The sequence below is a fragment of the Lissotriton helveticus genome, chromosome 1_1 (genome assembly GCF_964261635.1).
Source record: "Lissotriton helveticus chromosome 1_1, aLisHel1.1, whole genome shotgun sequence".
In the NCBI taxonomy this organism is placed as follows: Eukaryota; Metazoa; Chordata; class Amphibia; order Caudata; family Salamandridae; genus Lissotriton; species Lissotriton helveticus.
This window is the reverse complement of record NC_136057.1, coordinates 599,246,406-599,267,721: the sequence shown is the minus strand read 5'-3', so window position 1 is coordinate 599,267,721 and position 21,316 is coordinate 599,246,406. Positions and strand designations below refer to the sequence as shown.

The 21,316-nt window shown below is 49.2% G+C and overlaps 1 protein-coding gene across 3 annotated transcripts in view; it reads left to right on the top strand.

The window, feature by feature from the left end:
• The window catches only part of DNAI7 (dynein axonemal intermediate chain 7), a 931,046-nt gene that overhangs the window by 84,649 nt on the left and 825,081 nt on the right, over positions 1-21,316 (top strand). The window contains exons 3-5 of one of the 3 annotated variants that reach the window (XM_078674105.1): positions 8,037-8,120; positions 9,440-9,500; positions 19,976-20,081. In XM_078674105.1, coding sequence (XP_078530231.1) covers positions 8,098-8,120; positions 9,440-9,500; positions 19,976-20,081 — 190 coding nt within the window. In that variant the 5' untranslated portion in view covers positions 8,037-8,097. The remainder of the gene's footprint in view (positions 1-8,036; positions 8,121-9,439; positions 9,501-19,975; positions 20,082-21,316) is intronic. The other 2 variants (XM_078674106.1, XM_078674108.1) reach the window with 2 other exon arrangements.

Genomic DNA, 21,316 nt, shown 5'->3' with positions numbered 1-21,316 from the left:
TTCCTACTTGCAAGAGCCGGGAAATTTATTTGAGGCCTCAGATTGGTGCTTTTCAGAAACAAACACCTGCCTACTAGCAATAGCTGGGAAATGTAATCATCATATCAGAATTGCACTTGATGTTCAGCTACAGATGTTAGAAACTAGGGTCGGTATCAATCAAGAACAACATTTGTCAGTGCACTTGCCGTTCAAGCAGGCCAAGCATGTAATGAAATTGAGGGACAACCACTTCGATAACTCGACCATAAAAGAAGCAGTGGGGCCCAGCAGTGGGTACATTTGGAACTCTAAAACAGAGGCTACTGGGCTATGCAGCAGCACTATTACAACAGCAATCACGGTAAGAGATAACAACTGACTAGCCCTGACCCACAAGGTTGAGTACCGCTTGGCATGCCTGAAGAGGACACCGAACTGGGGCTGAGTGCCCACATATAAGAAAGACACCTTGCAACCCCTAAGAACCGTTCTACTCGGGGATTAGAATTTATTAATCCTAACGTTTTGGGGGGAAATGTTTGTGCAATATATTTTGTTCACCCTCCCGAAGGCAATGACTCCACTCTCTCAATTGATTTTATAGTAATTGTTAAAAAAAAAAACACCACCTACGGTAATAAAGGGTCTCACCATTAGAAGGGTGTCGTGTTCTGGTCAGGCCCAGGGGCTAAAGAAACAGAGACCACACGTCGTTACTTTGGTGGTCAGAACACTGCCTGCCACGCCCAGGGTCCTGGGCGTGGCAGCGGACCCCACCGAACTCAAGAACTACCGCCCCATCTCGCTCCTCCCGTTTCCCGCCAAAGTCATCGAGAAGACCGTCAACAAGCAGATGACCGCCTTCCTCGAGACGAATGGATCCCTCGACCCCTCACAGTCTGGCTTCCGAGCCAATCACAGCACCGAGACCGCCCTCCTCGCCGCCACCGACGACATCCGAGCCCTGATGGACAACGGAGAAACAGCGGCCCTCATCCTCCTAGACCTCTCCGCAGCATTCGACACTGTCTGCCACCGCACCCTAGTGCAACGCCTCAGGAACGTCGGAATCCAGGAGAAGGCACTGGAATGGATCATCTCCTTCCTCGCTGGAAGAACACAGAGAGTCCGCCTACCACCGTACAAGTCAGAGGCCTCCGAACGTCTACATGAGCCCCCTCGCGGCCATCGCACGCCAACACAACCTCAGCATAATCTCCTACGCCGACGACACCCAGCTGATCCTCTCCCTGACCAACGACCCCGCCGCCGCCAGAGCCAACCTGCACGAAGGGATGAAAGAAGTAGCCGAGTGGATGACGACCAGCCGCCTGAAACTGAACTCTGACAAGACGGAGGTTCTCATCCTGGGCTCTTCACCCTCCGCCTGGGACGACTCCTGGTGGCCTCCCGCCCTGGGCACCGCACCCAAACCGACAGACCATGCACGCAACCTGGGCTTCATCCTGGACTCCTCCCTCTCCATGACCAGACAAGTCAACAACGTCTCCTCGGCTTGCTTCAACATCCTACGCATGCTACGGAAGATCTTCTGGTGTATCCCCACCGAGACCAGGAAGACCGTCACCCTGGCCCTCGTCACCAGCCGACTGGACTACGGCAACGCCCTCTACGCCGGTACCACCGCCAAGCTCCAGAAGAGACTCCAGCGGATCCAGAACGCCTCAGCCAGACTCATCCTCGACATCCCACGAACCAGCCACATCTCCGGACACCTGAGAGACCTTCACTGGCTACCCGTCAACAAAAGAATCACCTTCCGCCTCCTCACCCACGCACACAAAGCCCTACACGACCAAGGCCCGAGCTACCTCAACAACCGGATCAACTTCTACGCTCCCAAACGCCACCTCCGATCAGCCAACCACGCCCTCGCCGCCGTCCCCCGCATCCGAAGAGCGACTACAGGAGGAAGGTCCTTCTCCTACCTGGCCGCCAAGACCTGGAACTCCCTCCCGTCCGACCTGCGCCTGACCCGAGACCACCTCTCCTTCAGGAAGAAGCTGAAGACCTGGCTGTTTGAGCAGTAGCGGCACCCCCCCTCCCCCAGCGCCTTGAGACCCTACGGGTATGTAGCGCGCTATATAAATGTCATTGATTGATTGATTGATTGATTTATTAACTTACGAACGTGCCCTCCGCATCTACGTCCGGCTGGACCATTAGACGTACGCCTGAGGGGAGGGACAACATCATGGCAATACTGTATGTGGGCCTTAGTGGTTGCGCCCGCTGGGTGCAACACTACATTCCTCCTTTACCCCAAAGTGAAAACGGAATAAACATAACACAACATATCAACATTTCCCATCATAGTCTCTGAGAGTGGCAAATGCAAAAAGAACAGTCTTACTTTTACGACGGCCGGGTTACAGCTAGGATTCTCTCACAGTCTGCAGCGGGCCACAAAGGTACTTCTGGGATGGCTTTGGACAGGGGCGCAGGTTGTACTTGCTCTGGCTGCGCGCGCTTGACGGGATTGGAGCTAGTTCTTCGGAGCTTTTGGCCTCAACAGTTCCTGGGTGGTTTTGGGCCACCTGCGGCTCTTGCCCGCTTCGGCTTGGCATGGCGGAGTTTGTTTCTGGGACTTCCTCTCCGTCGGGAGCGTCCTCTTCCTCTGTTTCTCGGGTCGGTCTTGTGTGTTGCTCTGCAAAATCGGGGAACCCATCATCTTCTTCATTCGAGATCCTTTTAAAGAATGACACGTTCCTGGTGACTTTCTCTCTCCCTTTCATCGCCGTGATCATGGTGCCATTGACGTTGGTGACAGTCCATGGGTTTAACTCGAAAGGGAGGCGGAACTTCCCTCCGGGATGGCGATCTTTCACCAGCACGCGGTCGCCCACTTGAATGGGGCTGTCCACCGCTCTTCTCCTTCGTGAAGCTTCCTTGTTGGATTTGGTTCGCTGCTCCATGGACCGGTTGAAAGGAGTTGGAGCTGACGCCCACGTGGGATGGTGTGGGAGAGTGTCTACGACTGCCCTATTGAAACATAGGCGGCTTGGAGGAATCCCTGTGGTGCAGTGAGGGGTCAGTCGGTATTCTCTTAAAAATTGGAAGAGGGCTAGTTCTAGGTTCTGGCCTTCTGTCATTGCAATCTGGATAGTCTTATTTAGAGTTCTCATCAGTCTCTCGACCTCTCCATTGGCCTGAGGCCACCTTGGGGTTATCTTCCGGTGTTTGATGCGGTGTGATTGTAGGTACTCAGCTAGTTCACAGCCATTGAAGGGGGGTCCATTGTCGGTGCGTAATTCTCCCATGAGGCCATGGGTTGCGATGATCTTTTCCAACTTGGGGATCACTTCAGAGGCTGCAGTGGAAGGCAGGATCTCAATTTCGGGGTACCTTGAGAAGTCATCAACCACTACAAACATGTATTTCCCTCCGGAAAGACTACCAAAATCTGCGCTGGCGCGCACCCACGGAGCTGTCGGTCCTTCCTCTGTGATTACAGGCGCTGGGGGGTTGGGCAGCCCCGTTGCTAGGCACACAGGACATCGTTGGATGTCCTCTTCCACTTTCCTGTCAAGTCCCGGGAACCAGAGTTTGCTCCGGATGCGATTTTTTGATTTCACGATGCCCTGGTGTGCTCCATGGGCCAACAGGACTGCTTGCGGTGTGAGACTGTCGGGCAGTACCAGGCGGGGGCCTCTCAAAAGACATCCTTCCGGGGAAATAGACAACTCGCTACGAACTTGGTGGAGTGCTCTTAGCGTCGCCTGGGCCTCCAGGGTGCGGAATGACTCTGGGCTCTGGAGTGGCTTCCAGTTTCCTGATCGGATAGCTTGGATGGCGATTTGTAGGCAGTCGTCGTCCTTGGTGGCTTGTGTTACCTCTTCTAGGGAAATCGGCAGAGGTCTCGACCGCTCTACGATCATCCTGACGTACTCTTCCGTGGCGTCAGCTTCTGCTGCTTCTGCTTCAGTGACCGGGCGGGCATGCCTCGACAGGTAGTCGGCCGGGTTTTTGGTGCCTGGCCGATACTCCACCGTGAACTGGAATTCCTGGAGCTGGAGCACCCACTTCTCGATGCGAGGGTGGAGGTCGTGAAGACGATCCTTGGAACAGTGGGACGAGGGGTTTGTGATCTGTGATTACCACAAACGGGTGTCCGTATAAGTAGATGTGGAAATGCCGGCACCCCCACAAGATGGCAATGGCCTCCCGCTCAATCTGTGAGTAACGTTGCTCTGTCGCTGTTCTGCTCGCGTACGCGACGGGAGCCCATTCTCCGCATGGTTGCAGTTGAGTCAGGACGGCTCCTAGGCCAGTTGGGCTGGCATCCACCACGAGCTGAGATTCGTTCCGAGGGTCGAAGTAGGCCAGGGTCAAGTCTGCTGAGAGTGCCGCTTTAGTTTTCTGGAAGGCTTCTTGTTGTTCGGGCCCCCACTCCCAGGTGGCTGTGGCTTTCGTGAGGTTACGGAGGGGGCCGGTGAGGTCTGATAGGTCTTTTATGAAGCGGCCGCAGTAAGTGACCATCCCAAGAAAACTGCGGACGGCGGTCACTGAGGTCGGGGCAGGAGCCTCATGGATGTCTTTGACCTTGTCAGGGTCTGGACCTACACCCTGGTCGGTGAATTTGTATCCGAAGAAACTGATGTCTTTTCCCAAGAACTCGCACTTTTCCCTGTGGAGGGTCAGACCCCGTTCTTGCAGCCTGGCGAAGACGGCTTGGAGGCGTCGGATGTGTTCTTCCAGGGTCGCTGCATGGACCAAAATATCGTCGCTCACATTTAGCACGCCATCTAGCCCTTGGAGGACGTTCTGAATGATGTTCTGAAACACCTCGGCTGCGCTTGATGTCCCCAAATTGAGTCTGGTGTACCTCCATAGGCCGGCATGGGTGGAGAAGGTCGTTATCGGGCGCGAATCCGGGTGTAGTGGGATTTGGTGGTATCCTGACCTCAGGTCCATCTTCGAAAACCACTTTGAGCCTGATAACTCTCCGATGATGTCGTCTATTGTTGGTGTCAGATGGCGCTCCCTCTTGATTGCGAGATTCGGGATGCGCATGTCCACGCAGATTCGCACGGCATCCGGGTGCTTAGGTTTCTTGGCAACGACAATGGGCGATACCCATGGGGTGGGCCCGCTTACCCTTTCGATGATCCGGCTCTTTCGAGCACTCGCAGCTCGGCTTCCACTTTGGGTCGTAGATGGAACGCGATGCGTCGGTGCCGTAGGGCCACTGGGGCGACCGAGTGATCTATGTGGAGGTGGATGGCGGGCCGCTCAAACAGCCAATCCCTTCGAACAGCGACGTGTGTTGGAGCACTAGGTGGTCGAGGCTGTGGGCCTGGACTGTGAGGGTGAAGTGTATTAGTCCCAGGTCTTGGGCGGTTCTGCACCCCAGCAGGAATCCAGATCCCTCCTGAGACACGTAGACTTTGGTGAGTAGTTGATTGGAGTCGTGCAACAACGCCATTTGGAAGACCCCGCACAGACGTAGGGGCCGACTGGTGCCGTAGGCGTATACCTGCACTCTCGTGGGGTGGAGCACTGGTGGAGTGTCTAATGTCCGATATACGCTAGCTGCCATTAGGTTGATTGTAGCCCCTGTGTCAATTAGGGCCGCCACCGCTTGATCTTGTACGTTCACTGTGCACATAGGTTCTGTGGATGGCGTGGCTGCTAGGGTGTTGAGCATTCGTACCACGTGGACGGAGGCTGCGTCTGCTTCGTCGTCGTCCATGTCGCTGTTGGCGGAGGCGTTTGGCAGTGGTTCTATCTGTCTCACCCTCCGGGGCGGGCCACTGGGCTTTTTCCTCTGAGTGGATAGGCACACGCTGGCAAAGTGGTTGGCCTTCCCACAGGCGCTGCAGATCTTTCCTTGTGCCGGGCATGCTCCGTTGTGGGGTGTCGCTCCTCCACACCATACGCAGGCGCGGTCGTGGGATGAGGGAAATGGGCCTTGTCTTCCTCGCCGGGTTTGCTTCGTGCGAGTGTCGGCGACACCGGTTTTGATGGCGCACACAGGTTCTACTTTGACTGCGACTGCGGGTTTTGGTTCCATATGCGCGGCTCTGGCTTTTGATAGTTCCTTAGATCGCCCTAACGCGAGGATGTCGCGCATGGGCAAGTTGTCAGTTTCTAGGACCCTTTCTCGCAGCTTTGAGGACGCACAGCCTTGTATGAATTGGGCGCGAATCTCGTCGTAGGCGTCTGGGAGGGTGCATGTGCTGGCCAGCTTCTTAAGTCGCGCATAGAAGACGTCCACCGACTCTTCTGGGAGTTGTCGGGCCTGGCGGAGTAGGAATCTTTCATAATCCGCATTGGCGAATGGTTCGAAATATTCCGTTATGGCGTCGCGTAGCGTGGTGTAGTTCCGGGGCGGGCCTCCTTCCACCACGTCCTTCGAGATGTCGTGTATGGCCTCCCCTCCTAGGTGCAAGAGCATCGCTCGCCGCCGCTCGACTGCGATGTCCGCTGCCACAAAGTAGTTCTCCAGGCGTTCCACCCATTTCCTCCACCTAGCCGCTTGGGACGGAGGCGTGCCCATGACCGCAAAGAGCTCTAGCGGTGGCACGGAGGCCATGGCCATCGGGGAGGGCGGGGGGCTCGTCAGCAGAGTCCAGGAGCACGCTTGGAGAGAGTGCAGATGACTTTGCACGGCGGGCTGGTGCGAGGCCGGGAGCAGGCGGGTGCAGGAGCGTGGCTGGGGCGCTGAGGCGGCGGAGACGCACCTGAGGCCACGAGGCCGAATCCGATGGATGTAGGTGGCGGGGCCGTTCGCAGACAGGCTTCTGGCGATAGGCGTCACCCGCCCAGGGTGCCAAGGAAACAGGGGTGAGTCCGCGATGCAGGGCGTTGGAGCGGCGCGGCTGGGCCGCCGCTCGACGAGGCAGGAGGTGGGGCGGCCGGGGACACTCCGCAGGCGGGGTGCTCTGAGCACACGGAGCGGGGCCCGCGGCAGGGGGCCACAGGAGCCGGCTTGCTCGGTGTGGAGGGGCGGAGTGCGGCACGCGATGGGGTGGCGAGACCACTCTCGTCGCCAGTGTCGTGTTCTGGTCAGGCCCAGGGGCTAAAGAAACAGAGACCACACGTCGTTACTTTGGTGGTCAGAACACTGCCTGCCACGCCCAGGGTCCTGGGCTCTTTATTAACTTACGAACGTGCCCTCCGCATCTACGTCGGGCTGGACCATTAGACGTACGCCTGAGGGGAGGGACAACATCATGGCAATACTGTATGTGGGCCTTAGTGGTTGCGCCCGCTGGGTGCAACACTACAAAGGGGTCATAGCCAGTTCGGGGTGTTTTTGGTAATTAAGGGATGGGAGGCCAGGAGGGTGGAGATTAGGACCTACTGAACTTTTAACAGGCTCCCGGGCAATGCTGCAGAACAGAAGCAACCCCCTATTTCAATGATAAAGAATTTACACCTTTTAATGCTTTTTTAAGGGAAAGTTAGTGCAATTACTTACTCCTTTCACAAATGCGCTTTCCCCAGGGCAGGCATGACCTTGCATCCCCCCAGTGACTGAGCATTATCTATAGGAGGACGCCCTGTCCCCCTTTGTGCATAGTGCACCTAGTTAAAGGTGTGTCGTGGTGCAAGTAGGGACAGTGCCTCCTATGTACAACACGGCCCCAAATTGGTCTTAAACCATGCTGCCTTCCCACATAATCTGCCGTGAAAATACTATCAAGGCTTTCATTGAATGCGAGAATCAAGTTCCCTGCACCATTCACAAGAACTAAACAACAGAAAAATGCAGCTTGACTGACAAACAGTACACATGAAAATGATGTATCCCCAAGACGTACACAGTGACCTATGTAACACGTTTCATGGTAGAGAGGCCACTTGATTTGTAAGATCAGAGAAAGATGCATGACGATGTGAGAAAGTGACAGTATGTAGCATTTTCATTTATATTTCTTGACATTTAGTGCCAAATTTTCCATGTTGATTTTTTTTACAAAGTACTATATATAATATTTATTCTTTTTTATGCTTAATTTGCTTAAGTGTCTTTAATACTTTTTAATTTATTTCTGTTCTTCTTTGTATCCTTTAACTACACTTATCAGCCAGAGAAAGGTAAAAAGGTATGGTTGCTAGCTTTTATTTACTATTTTTGAGGACATCGATATGATATTCCCTCTCTGTAAAAGGTACATAATAAACTATTGCATTGGGTTTAGTCTTATGTCATAACATTTACAATGATTAGTTCTGAGTCTAATGTTTTTTTAAATTGTATTTATTTGGGTTAACTTCTAGTAGGCAAATAAAGCATATTGTTGGGTCGGATCAGAGAAGAAAGAGGCAGTGGTTGAAGACCATACTGCAGGACTAAAGCCAGTCTAAACGTTCTTAGGAGCACAAGAGTTGATCAAAATCCGGATTCCGATTCGATGGCACTTTTAAGGCACCACTGATCATTCTTTTTATAATATTCATTCAATATTCACATGTTGGTTCAGTGGCAAAGCAAGACTGGTAAAGCAGAACGCAATTGGATGGGATTACTGTTTTATTGATTGGTAGGTGGTTCATTTTTGCTAGAAGTAAGCAACTGAAGAGCCCTTTAAAAATTAGGCGAGTTAGAATATCCTGAGCTCAGGGTTCGGACTGGCCGAATGGACAATCAGGTAGTGCCCGACAGGCTGGTCTGACAGGTTAGTGTCTGGGCCGTTTTTTGGTTGTTTGGGATCTGTTCAATGGTCTGCTGGGCTGGGTTTTACTATTGATAACCCGGGTATTAAAATAAACATTGCCTGTAGCAAGTTCACATCCATGCAGTCTTCCTTATGTTGCAAAACTGCAAATATTGTCTTTACAAGCTCAAAACTGCCCCTATGTCCAAACATGGGCCACTTTTTTGGGGTGTTTATTTCACTGATGGGTGCCACTCTTGTTTTAGTGCCTGGGACTATATTGTCTCCCAGTCCGACCCTGCCTGAGCTTCACACCGAATCCACTTTTACAATACAGTTTAACCCTTTCAGAATTTATGAATAACTGTGCATAATTTCGTTTCGATAACCAATGCTTTTCCTAATTTAGAAAACATTGCTTTCATGAAACCTGGCAAAGTTTGCCTAGAACAGTCTGAGGACCGATGGGTGCAGTTTAGCAGCTATATGTGACTGGCTAGGGCAGACTGCTGACAAATAATAGGGATAGGCACTATCTCTCCGACTCCCTTCAGTGAAATACACTTGTCTTGTAGAAAAAGTGCTTTGCTCATACCAACCAAAGCAAATTAAACATGTAATATAGCATATTTCGTAATGTACATCAGAGGCTAACAAGTTACCTTGGATTATGATGGTATTAGTAAACCACTTATGCTTAGCTTCGTGGTTTATTATGTAATCGGAACCCATCAATGTAATTACTGAATGATAATACAGTTACCTGTTATAAATCTTATGTCTACCATATTAAGTATGTTTTTCTTTATGCTTTATTTGATTGAAATATTTAGGTGTTTCCTTATTTCTTTCTGTTGTCTTTCCATGTTTCATCATCCACAGAAAGGTAAAAAGGTATGGAAGTTAGTTTTTATTTAGTATATTAGAATACTTTAAAGCTATTTTTAAGCTATATATCCTTCGTGCAAAAATAATTTACCATTGCGTATTCAGGTTTAGCTAAAACGGGACCAACGGGTACAAGCTTGTATAGAATGAATTTATCGCACCTTGTAAATTGCAAACCCTGTGGTACCGGATTTTAACAGGTTGAAACATTATCTACCCCTTTTTGGCTCCTTTAATAGAGACCTGTGTTTGCAAGCTTATGAAAATCATCTGCTCTTTTCAGTACTGCCTTGTACTTGACTCGAATGGAAAATAGTGGTGCGCTTGAACTAGCTCACAAAGATAAATCGGGTGGTTACCTCCCACAGGATGTTCCCTGTGGTTTGATTTAACAATAATCCTCATGGTCATCAAGTTACTGAGCAGAGCGAGCAAGATAGCCCTCTAATGAGGGATAGGACCCGAATCCTAGACATGCCTTTAAAACGGGTACAAATTAGGCATTCTATAAGAACTGTGTGTGAGGCCACCACACTGATCCAATGTCAGAACGGGCAGACAGTGGCATTTTGTCCAGGTGCATGCACACACCTTATGTAGGCCTCGTGACCAAAAGACTCTGCCACGCTACGCGGAGTCCTGGAAGCGGCGGAGAATGTTTGGTCACACTGTTCGCGTTGATTTTCAGTGCTGGGGGTTTGTCCGGCACTGTAAAATCAGAGCAAACGGCCCCATGTGCAGCACAAGCTGGCGCTGCTTCTTTTCTGCCTCTCAAGTAGATTTTCTATTCGAGTGGCAGCTTTCTCAACGTAGCAAAAGGTTTCTCAACGCAAGCAGTTGTGACCATCCACGACCACCTGCGTTGAGAATTCCGGCTACCCGTGTTGAGAAATCTTGCCGGGAGGTGGATTTTCCTCGCTCGCTTTCGTCAACTTGACGTTGACGAGTGGAAAAAACTCCTCTCCACTATGCAGAATGGTGTTTTTTGCAACTCTGTGTACTCCGTTGAGTGCGGAAAACTCCTCAAACGTGAATGGAGCGGAGTTCACCGCCCAGTCTTAAGTTTATGCTATGTGTTCAAAAGCACTATTGTGCGCCTGATTACTGAAATAATTCTGCTGTCCCTTTCCAGTTGGGGTTGTGCAGCATACAGTACAAAGCACTGAATTTACAAGTCTCTTCATTAAACTGCTCAAACACTTGAGGTCTAGAGGATGACGGGGTTCCTCCAGTCCTGCCTCCAGGACCGAGGCCCTCTACTGACATCATTAAACTCTCTTTGTGCATTTAGCCATATTTAACGTTATTGAGTAATTTTGTGTCACAATTTGGTGTTTAATTATGTGACTTCCTGCATCCAATCTGGAGCTAGCACAGGATGTGAGGACTGAGGTTCACAGAGAGCAATAGTTTCTGCCTTTATGGTCACCACTGATTATTATCTGCATTATTCTGACACATTCATTGTTGGAATCATTATTCCATAGTTTCATTGTGTAGGAAATGGGATCCCCGGCCGACCAGAGCTTGCGCCAGAGTCAGTCCGAGACCACCACTCCCCCGTCAGGGCCAGGGGGTCACCCACCAAGACAACCCCTACTCGCCCTCTAGGTAACGTGGCGCGAGCAGCCAGGCCTATCTCGGAGGTCATGTGTAAAGCATTTGCGCACGCACCCCCAGCAACAACCTCCCGGGCCCCCCCACAAAAGGAACTCCACACCAGGTATATATGAAAATAGTCTTTGTATTAAAAAGGACACATAGGAACACATACCTTACAGGGTGCCAGAGGCACGGGCCGGATTTACAAGGGAAAATATACAGGACAGGGCCATGGGACCACTGCCAGGAATATGCACATGATGGAATTGGCATTTAGAACATATAACAACTGGGAGTTTCCTCGAACTAGGACTAGAACACATAATCACCAGGAGCTTAGCATTAGAATACGTCACGCCCCGGGGTTTCAGAGGTCTAGCAATAGAACTCACTCTAACCAGTATCAACATACATGAGGCAAGGTTATACAGGAGGGAAGGAATGGCATGGTACATAACACCACAGATGTACCTGTAGGAAGGAAACACAGAATAACTCTCAAGAAGCAAAGTTAACATTAGCCAATACTTTCAACAGGCCAGCTGGCCTCCCGGGGCTAGGACGCCCGAGTCTCGATGTTCAGGACAGGCTGTAAGTAGCCAACAATAAACCTAAACGGGGCAGCTGCCCACGAAGTGCTGGGCAGCTGTAGATGAATGAGGGCAGTACGTTGGAGCCTCGCAGGCTCGAAATGGGCAAGGGACACGCGGTGGAGCCTCCTCGGGGCTCGGGAACACTGGGCCACGTGGGAGCCTCTCGGGGCTCGGGCCACTGGGCCACGTGGGAGCCTCTCGGGGCTCGGGAACACTGGGCCACGTGGGAGCCTCTCGGGGCTCGGGACACAGGGCCACGTGGGAGCCTCTCGGGGCTCGGGACACAGGGCCACGTGGGAGCCTCTCGGGGCTCGAGGCTAAAGTACAGGTGGAGCCTCCTCGGGGCTCAGGGCTAAAGTACCGATGGAGCCTCCTGGGCTCAGGGATGTGGCGGGGGACGAGCCTCGAAGGCTCGACATAACCAGGGACCAAGGCGGAGCCTCTCGGGGCTCAGGACATGTGGGAGCCTTCTCAGGCTCATGGCGCAAGAGGGGGGGAAGGCGGGGTCCCTCGGGCATCACTGGGGGCCCCTCGGGCCTCGGGGCGCCACCGAAGGACCTTTGGAGGGGAGGGGCGGGCACCGGCAATGTGCCCCGACGCCCCGCCTCTCCCTCCTGCCACACTCACCGGCCGGTCTGACGGGCCGGTCTCTCCTCGCTCTCCGGGGCTCCCTCTCGCTCCTGGGGGCCCCGGGGGGGAAGCGGCCAGTCTTCGGGGGGACGCAGAGGCGTGGAGTAGGCTCCCGCCGCTCCCTGCATTACTCGGCTCTCTCCTCCGCCTCTCAAGCTCCCCGGGCCGCCGGCCAATCAGAGCGCGGCCCGGGGAGACGTCATCAGCCCAACCCGGGCCGGCAGCCTATCCCAGCGCGGCCCGGGGGAGGGCCTCACGAGGGTCCCGGGCGGCGGCGGTGAGCTCAAGGGAAATCGACGAGGGTCAGGCTCCCTCGATAAATATAGCGAGGGTGGGGGCAAGCGAGGTAGGCACTCGCTGAGGGCTCGGGCCCCCCACCTGAACGGGGCAAATGCCGGGTGGGCACCGGCTGGTGGAATATAGCGCTCCCAGCGCTAGAAACACGAATGAGCGCCCCAAGGCGCTAGGACAGCAAGAAAGCGCTCCCAAGCGCTAGAAGCATAAATGAAGCGCCCCAAGGCGCTAGGACGGCAAGAAAGCACTCCCCAGCGCTAGGGCCATAGAAAGCAGGGTCCAGAGGAAGTCCAGGATTTCAGGGGGAGCCCAGCCGCTCCTAGAAGGGGAAAAGGGCCATCAGTAGCCCAGGAGCAGGGCAGGGCCCAGGGAGGCAAGCCAACCCTGAGCCCAAGCAGCACACCCCAGGCAGGGTTCCAGTTAGTACAAACAGGAAAGAGAGAGAGAAGAGGGCACATCCTCCTTTTATACATGAGATCCCTTTGTCTCAAAAGGGGCAGGCAGGATGAGAACCAGCTAGAACTGGTTATAAGGAATTTCTTATTACTGGCCAGGCTAGGACACCAGACGCACCCCAGGTGGGTGGAGCCAGCATTGTGGGGGACAGCCCAGACCCATACAGGATACAGGCACAGCCCCTCCCTCACTTCAGCCAATCACGCGCCAGCATACTTACTGCACACACCCACCGATGTCTAGAAGTGGTACTTCTCTTTTAGACACACACACGTCGCATACATCATCTTACAGCATTCGATCACACGAGTCCATACATACCAGACTCGAGCCTGTACCCCCCACGCACCAGGAACTATCAGGGACACACCCATTCCCCATGCAGTCCTATGGGAGGGCAGGCTTCTCTCATCTACACGCACTCAGAGTGGGAATCACCATCCCCAGGTCACATATAACAAGCACAACTTCAGGGGGGGACCTGCCAGAAGGGCCCAGTCCAACACATTGCTATATTGTATTTCATAGAATTGATAATGTGGGATATTTTATAATTAGTTGGAGTCCTTTAGGTCTTACCACTTGCTCATTTATATATTAGCCATTTGCCAGAACCTTGTTGGATGGTGTATTTAGCTTAAGAACAATTAAAACAACTTTGAAGACGTAGAGTCTGGATATGTACATATTGTTCTCAACAACAAGAAGAGAGGTAGGGAGAAGAGGACACTCTCGCAGTCCCCAGTCAATTGCACATAAACAAGAAAAGAGAGGTCAAAAACTAACTCCTGGCCACTCCAGGAGAAATCTTAACAGACCACAATTCAAGGAGTCAGAACAAGGTTAACACACCCGATTTGGGTGGTAAAGAAAGCCCTCACACACTGACCTAGTCAGTGTCATGCTTCATCATCGGGCCCCACCAAAGAGGCCGAGTGCCTCTTTGGTGTGCTGCGACGCCAGAAAGACTGCGGAGCTGGTTGTGTGTGGAGGGCGTGCTCTAATTTACAGTGAAGAATTTTAAAAGTGCCTGAAAGAAGGGTATAAAAAAAAAAGAGTTTAATGGGTGATCCCTGGGGCACGTAACAAAGAGTATTAAGTGTCTGTATTTAGTAGCCAAGGTTCAGGGTCGGTTAAATACAGGATATACTCAAATTAATCTAGTCAACATGTTTCTGCCATAAGGGTGGTAATTACCAAGGCATTCGTCAGGACTAAACCCCGGCGGTATGGGCTCTCTAATCACCCACCCTAACCTGGGGACGTGAAAGTGAAAATTATAAAGGTGAAAAAAGTGCATAGAAAAATGGGAAGAGTAAAATACTCATTCCAAAAATACTCCGTAAATTTGGAGTTTCACTGCACCTGTAAATTGAAAAACAAAGACAAACAAAAGACAAACATGAACATTATTAATATGAGCCTTTCTGAGTTGTCATAGTGCTCCATGATATGTGGCTCAAATAGTGATCCCAAAGTAGTCATAGATTTTATGCACCATCCAGATAGCCCCTAGAGGATGATAGCAAATAACTCTGGGAAGTGATGTGCTAGAGGTGTGCTATTTACAAGAAAACGATATAGAATGGGGGGGATTTAAAAACACAAATACGTGTACTCCTTATGAAGGGATCAATGGACCTCAAAGGTCTGTGCCCCTCAAGTTGGTAACAAAAGGTAGAGCTCTCACTTTCAAAAGGGGCGCTACTAGCACCATGGGTCTCGGGAGGGGGTCGGAGCGACCTGGCACATCCTAAGAGAAAGGGATATTACAGTTTCAGCAGCCTGCGCACGAGCGGGTACTTAGCTCTAGTTACAGTGGAAGCAGCGATCTCCTTTGCAGCGGTTACTCACACCCTCAGCGCTCTCGACCCGCTGGAAACCTGGATATGGCCTCAATGCCGGACCCCGTGGATGGAAAACGGGGCCGGTAAGCTTGTTCTTAAAGCGATCGGTCGCGTGTGCGACCTGGTTCCGGGTGGGCGTGTCGGCGTGGGCGTGTTCAGCCGACAACGAGGCTTGGAACGCATCCGGCCCTCGCGGAGGGCTCGATCTGAGATTAAAACGAGTCTTGGATGGCGGCAGTGTATCTCGGGCCAAAGGCCATCGGAGTAATGTGGACAAAGTTATCAATACTACTATTATTGCCGCGCTTATGCCTAAGATTAAAAGCGCTGGATTAATGGAAGTGAATACGAAGCATTAATTATGAAAATTAATTTTATATAAAACACTCCGTTAATCATCATCTTTTTTACGGGCATAGGCAATAATAAAACTAGCAGGAAGGCAGGATGCTCGACCTGAGGGCAAGTAAGAGTGGCATTGAAATGGTGACCCGATCAGTGTCAGGATACCAATGGTTATGGTATAGCTCGCTAGTAGAAGGGAATCTCAGGAAATGGGATTGCTAGTGGTTGCAGGCAAGCAATTTCCCATGCTATGCGGGTAGATTGTCAGAAGTAGTGATATTAGACTCAAGGTAGTACCGAGCTCCAAGGAATGTCATCATTGAGCCCATTAATATTGGTGCCCAATCGATATACCCAACGTTGCTCCTTTTCAAAGAGTCTACTGGTTATGTTGGTTGAGCCTTTCACCATTTCGATTACCGTCCACCTCATGTCATTTGGAGTGTGATTACTGTCCAGAAAGTGGCTGCTCAATTTCGTGGTCAGTTTCTTGCATCTGACATTGCTCCGATGTTCACAGATACGTTGTTTTATCTTCCACTTTCAAAAGCGCCCCTTTTGAAAGTGAGAGCTCTACCTTTTGTTACCAACTTGAGGGGCACAGACCTTTGAGGTCTATTGATCCCTTCATAAGGAGTACACGTATTTGTGTTTTTAAATCCCCCCCATTCTATATCGTTTTCTTGTAAATAGCACACCTCTAGCACATCACTTCCCAGAGTTATTTGCTATCATCCTCTAGGGGCTATCTGGATGGTGCATAAAATCTATGACTACTTTGGGATCACTATTTGAGCCACATATCATGGAGCACTATGACAACTCAGAAAGGCTCATATTAATAATGTTCATGTTTGTCTTTTGTTTGTCTTTTTTTTTCAATTTACAGGTGCAGTGAAACTCCAAATTTACGGAGTATTTTTGGAATGAGTATTTTACTCTTCCCATTTTTCTATGTACTTTTTTCACCTTTATAATTTTCACTTTCACGTCCCCAGGTTAGGGTGGGTGATTAGAGAGCCCATACCGCCGGGGTTTAGTCCTGACGAATGCCTTGGTAATTACCACCCTTATGGCAGAAACATGTTGACTAGATTAATTTGAGTATATCCTGTATTTAACCGACCCTGAACCTTGGCTACTAAATACAGACACTTAATACTCTTTGTTACGTGCCCCAGGGATCACCCATTAAACTCTTTTTTTTTGATACCCTTCTTTCAGGCACTTTTAAAATTCTTCACTGTAAATTAGAGCACGCCCTCCACACACAACCAGCTCCGCAGTCTTTCTGGCGTCGCAGCACACCAAAGAGGCACTTGGCCTCTTTGGTGGGGCCCGATGATGAAGCATGACACTGACTAGGTCAGTGTGTGAGCGCTTTCTTTACCACCCAAATCGGGTGTGTTAACCTTGTTCTGACTCCTTGAATTGTGGTCTGTTAAGATTTCTCCTGGAGTGGCCAGGAGTTATGTACATATTGTGGCACTAGCGATTGCATCTTTTATCAGTGAGGTGCATATAATATATTTCAAAGACTTCTTTTACTTTTTTAAATAAATCTGACTATGTGCATTCAGAACTCAAGTTCCAAATCTGGGTTTCTATCATTTCTTCAACCGCTCCAGACACTGCACACAGAGCAATTTATTACTATAGCCAGAAGCAACTTTATGGAAGGACAGATATGATTACTTTGTTATTTGCCTGTACATGTTGGTACGGGTAGGGTGCGGAAGGAGGAGAGAAGCATGAGAGAACAGGAGAGAGGACTTCAGAAATAGTTTTGGAGATGTTCTCAATTACTTGCTAGTTAATTGACACCAGCTCCTCATTGGATATCGGCAAACTCTTGCGTATGCCCCACCTTTTTGTACTGTGCATGTAGAGCATCAAGGCACACTCCAATAACTCCTCCTCTGTTGGACCACGTACATCTAGATTCAATGAATTTACTTTCCACTTCTGGAAGGAACTCACCCAAGCTTGAGAGGAACTCTGTCACTCAACCAAAATTAGGAATATTAGGGAAAGTCTAGTCAGTATAAACGCTGAGGCTCCTACATCCCAAATGCATTCCTAAGTGTCCCCTAGATGTACTTCAAATTCTGTGAAAGACTTTCTCTTGGCTGTGTCTGTCGCTAAGCCTTCTTCATTTACTGAAAATCCCATCACAGCCACTCTTGCCAGAAAATTAGCTCACGCTTTGCTCCAACACTGGCTGGCTATTTTAGACTCTCCACTTCAAAAATGCATCGTTTTGTAATGTATCAATGCTGCACACATTAGATCACTCCTCAAAAATAGACGTGAGACCCATTTTTTTTAGTAAATCTGCAGTATCGATTAATCTTAAAGATCATTGTGAAATGTGTAGCTTCGTAATAAAAAAAAATTCAAGATAATGCGCTCCTTGGCATGTTACAGTCTGGTTTCAGGTTTGGCCCTGACACAGAATCAGCACCCTTCTTGGAGTTAGATGACATATTTGTTTTGTTTTGTTCAGAGTAGTTTTATTAAGTGTTAATAAGTATGAGACAACATCGTAACACAAGGTAACACAAAATGAAGAAGGATACATTGTATAAAATGTGGCCTCAAACTTATATCAATACATTTTTATTTAATATATGTCCAGAGTATATATCATCACTATTGGTTTAATATAGAAAAAACATCCTTTCTTCAACATACGAGTAGTAAGAATAAGCACCAACGCTGGGTGGGATGAACAACTTGTGACATTTGTGGGATTCATTGATGAAGGAGTCAAACCTTTGAGGGCAGCAGCAGGAAAGGACTTTGTAGGCAATGTATAGTGACAGAGTAGAGCAAAAAACACCATTTGAAGTTTTGATGAAGACCAAGCTTGTCTTTTCATCCTAATACATACTAATTCAGCAGTTGACACTGTAAAGCACTAAACCCTCTTAGCCACCCTTAAAACCGAAAGGCGTATTGGCAAAACAATGTTGAAATAGTGTGGCTCAGAAGATAAAAATAGGTTTAACTGTCTCTGAGCCCTACTCCTATGCAGGGGCGGCTCCTCCGTTATAGTGGAGGAGTGTCGGCCCACTGAAATGCCCCCCCCGCCCCCTTGATGGAAAAATAAAATGATATTGAAGTTAATTCATTACCATTTTATTTTTCGTCGCCCAATCCCGAATGGAGTGTCAGGGCTGGGCCGCTGCTGAATGGCAGCAGGGAGGAGGGTGGGCTGCCTTATGCACTTGTTTAAAGTGCGCCGGTCTCTTTGGCAGGCCGTTTTGCGACGGCCAGCCACACATGCACACTTTAAACCTCTCTAACCCAGCTGTCTTAAGGCAGCTGAGTTAGAGCCAGCAAAAACCCCCAGTGCTCTTGTGAGCGCTGATAGGGCCCGCTCCCACCAATTCTGGTGCTGCTCTGATGCTGTGAGAGCAGCGCCAGGATTCGTTAAGAGAGTTTGCTGGGGCCCTGGAGCTACGAGGGAAGAAGACCGGAGCGAGGATGATGCAGCAGCAACCATGGTAAGTACATTATAGTTTTATTTACCTAATTTTTTGATTTTATGAAACCATTCACCCACCCGCCACTCATTTGCCCGCCCCTCCACTCGCTGAAGTTGGCAGTCACCACTATGCATATGCTGAATCTTAGGCGTCTACTCAGGTGCCCATTCTCTTCAATTTTTATGTTGACCTACTTGGAGACTTTCCAGGAGCTCAGAGATTCAAAGCTTATCATTTATGTTTAATTGGCAGTAGAAGAATTAGTAATTTACCAGTATGATAACAGCTGCGAGATTTCTGACCAACATAAAAAAAAGTAAATATATTACCCATGCCTTGTTAAATAGCTTCTTAGTAGCACTATATTCCTTACAGTGCACCTTACAGGCAACTTTCTTGGGCAATGCTGTCACAGTCTGGAATGCTGTTACGATACATATCTGGAATGCCCCCTTTCTACCTTCAGTATTCTCAAAAACATACTCATTGAGAAACAATTTTATGTTTCCTGACACCTTTTTTTCTGCTCTCTGTAGTATCTAACCTTTTTTAGTTTGTTCCGTTAACCATGCTTTTTGTGAGTGCATTATATAACTACACTACATCTTTCATCATTACTCTGCACAATTAATCATACACTTATCCTCCAAAGCACACAATTGTCTTCAAGAATGACCTTCGCACTCCTATTGCTAAGTATGTATGTATTTAATGCTTATTAAGCGCAACTGTCACCCAAAGGGTATCCTGGCGCTGAGACCAAATCCAACCATCGGGTGAATGCATTACATTGCTCTTGGAAATAAGTGGGTCTTGAGTGGGTTGTATATCGCTCTGAAAGTGTTTCACCATATGTTTATTCTTATTCTGTTATTTATTACATTTTTGCTATACTTTACTGAAACAATGATTACTCCCAGTCTGCTAATTGTTTACCTCTGTTTCAGTTCAATTGCTGATTCGACACCTGTTATTGCAGTACTAAGTTGTCGTATCACTATATGCGTCTTGTGCATAGGTGGAATTTGCTCTATAGAAAAAAGTAAATAAATAAAGTTGACAGCCATAGAAATACAAGTCGGATAACAATAGGAACACATGGTAAAGTGTTAATCTGTCAATGTTAGCATTTATTTCCAATAATAATGCATTCTTTGTTGTGTAAAACGATGTAAAAGATATTGGCTGAGATAATGTTTTTTCTCTCCTGCAACCACATGAAGTCGTCAAAAGGCACTTCAGCTGGTTCAAAGAAAAAGGGGAAACTAAGTAAAGCAGAGCGACTACAACTACTAAAAGAAGAGGAGGAAAGAAGGCTCAAGGAAGAAGGTAGTGTTCTGATCTTGTATTACTTGCCCAGTTAATTGTACAGTCCTCTGAGGAGTGGAAACACCTATGCTGCATGACCAGTATTACCTTTCATTCACATACTGCTTGGTGGGATTCAGTGTATGAGGGTGTTTTGTTTTTACTGCTAAGTATATAAAACAGTCAGGGATGGAATGCTATAATTTTCGCAGCCACTGGTAATCACTCAGGCCACATCCTGACCCATAGTTATTTTGCACACCATACCACCTCACTTTGGCCCCAGCTATATGCAAATCTGTCTTGACCCTAATGCAATAGGAATAGTCCAACCCGAACAGCCAAGCCAGGTCCTCCCTGAACTGGAACACAAGCAACCCAGGACCGGTTTCATTCTAGTTATGGGCTCATCAGCCAGGTACAGATTGGTTTCAGTGACACTCCATGTCTGGGCAGAGGTGACTATTGTAAACTCTATTGAAACCAGCGATGTCATTTGTTTCCTTAGTGAGCTGTTTAATAGAGAGAGTTTCCTTTCTTCTTTACTGATGGATAGCGGAGTGCAACTTACTTTGAGAAGGATGGAAGACTTTTTGTCTAATAAAAGTATTGTACATAGAAGAACTGCTCTTTATGATCAATCAGCCAATCAATCAATCTGGCATTCTCTAAGCGTGCTACTCACCCTTGAGGGTCTCAAGGCGCTGGGGGGGAGGGAACAGCTCCGGTCAGTCGAAGAGCCAGGTCTTAAGGGTCTTCCTGAAGATGTGCAGGGTGGGGGCGCGTCTGATGTCGATCAGGAGCTCGTTCCAGGTCTTGGCTGCGTTGTAGGAGAAGGTTCTGCCGCCGGTTCTTGCTCTGTGGATGCGCGGGGGTTCGCCGAGGGTGAGATCAGCTGATCAGAGGTTCTTCTTGGGTATGTGGCCAATGAGGGCAGTGAGAGTGTATAGGGTGACCCCTTATTTCACGACAGGTGCTACTCCTTTTAAACTCTTTAAAGGAAGGAAACCCAACTTTGTTATGTGTTCAAGTTGGACTAGTGAATGAAGAAGCTGTTTTGAAAAACAAATGGTAAGTGAGGATGTGGTGATGGATAGAGAGGAATTTAACATGCTTAAGAGGAAGTGTGAGCTTCATGGTCGAAAAAGATTTAAAGGAACGGAAGTGCAGGTTGGTGATTGGGCCAAGGGTAAGCTTCCCAACAAAAACATGAATAGTTCAAAGTTCACTAAAACTATGAGGGTGATAAGGTATTC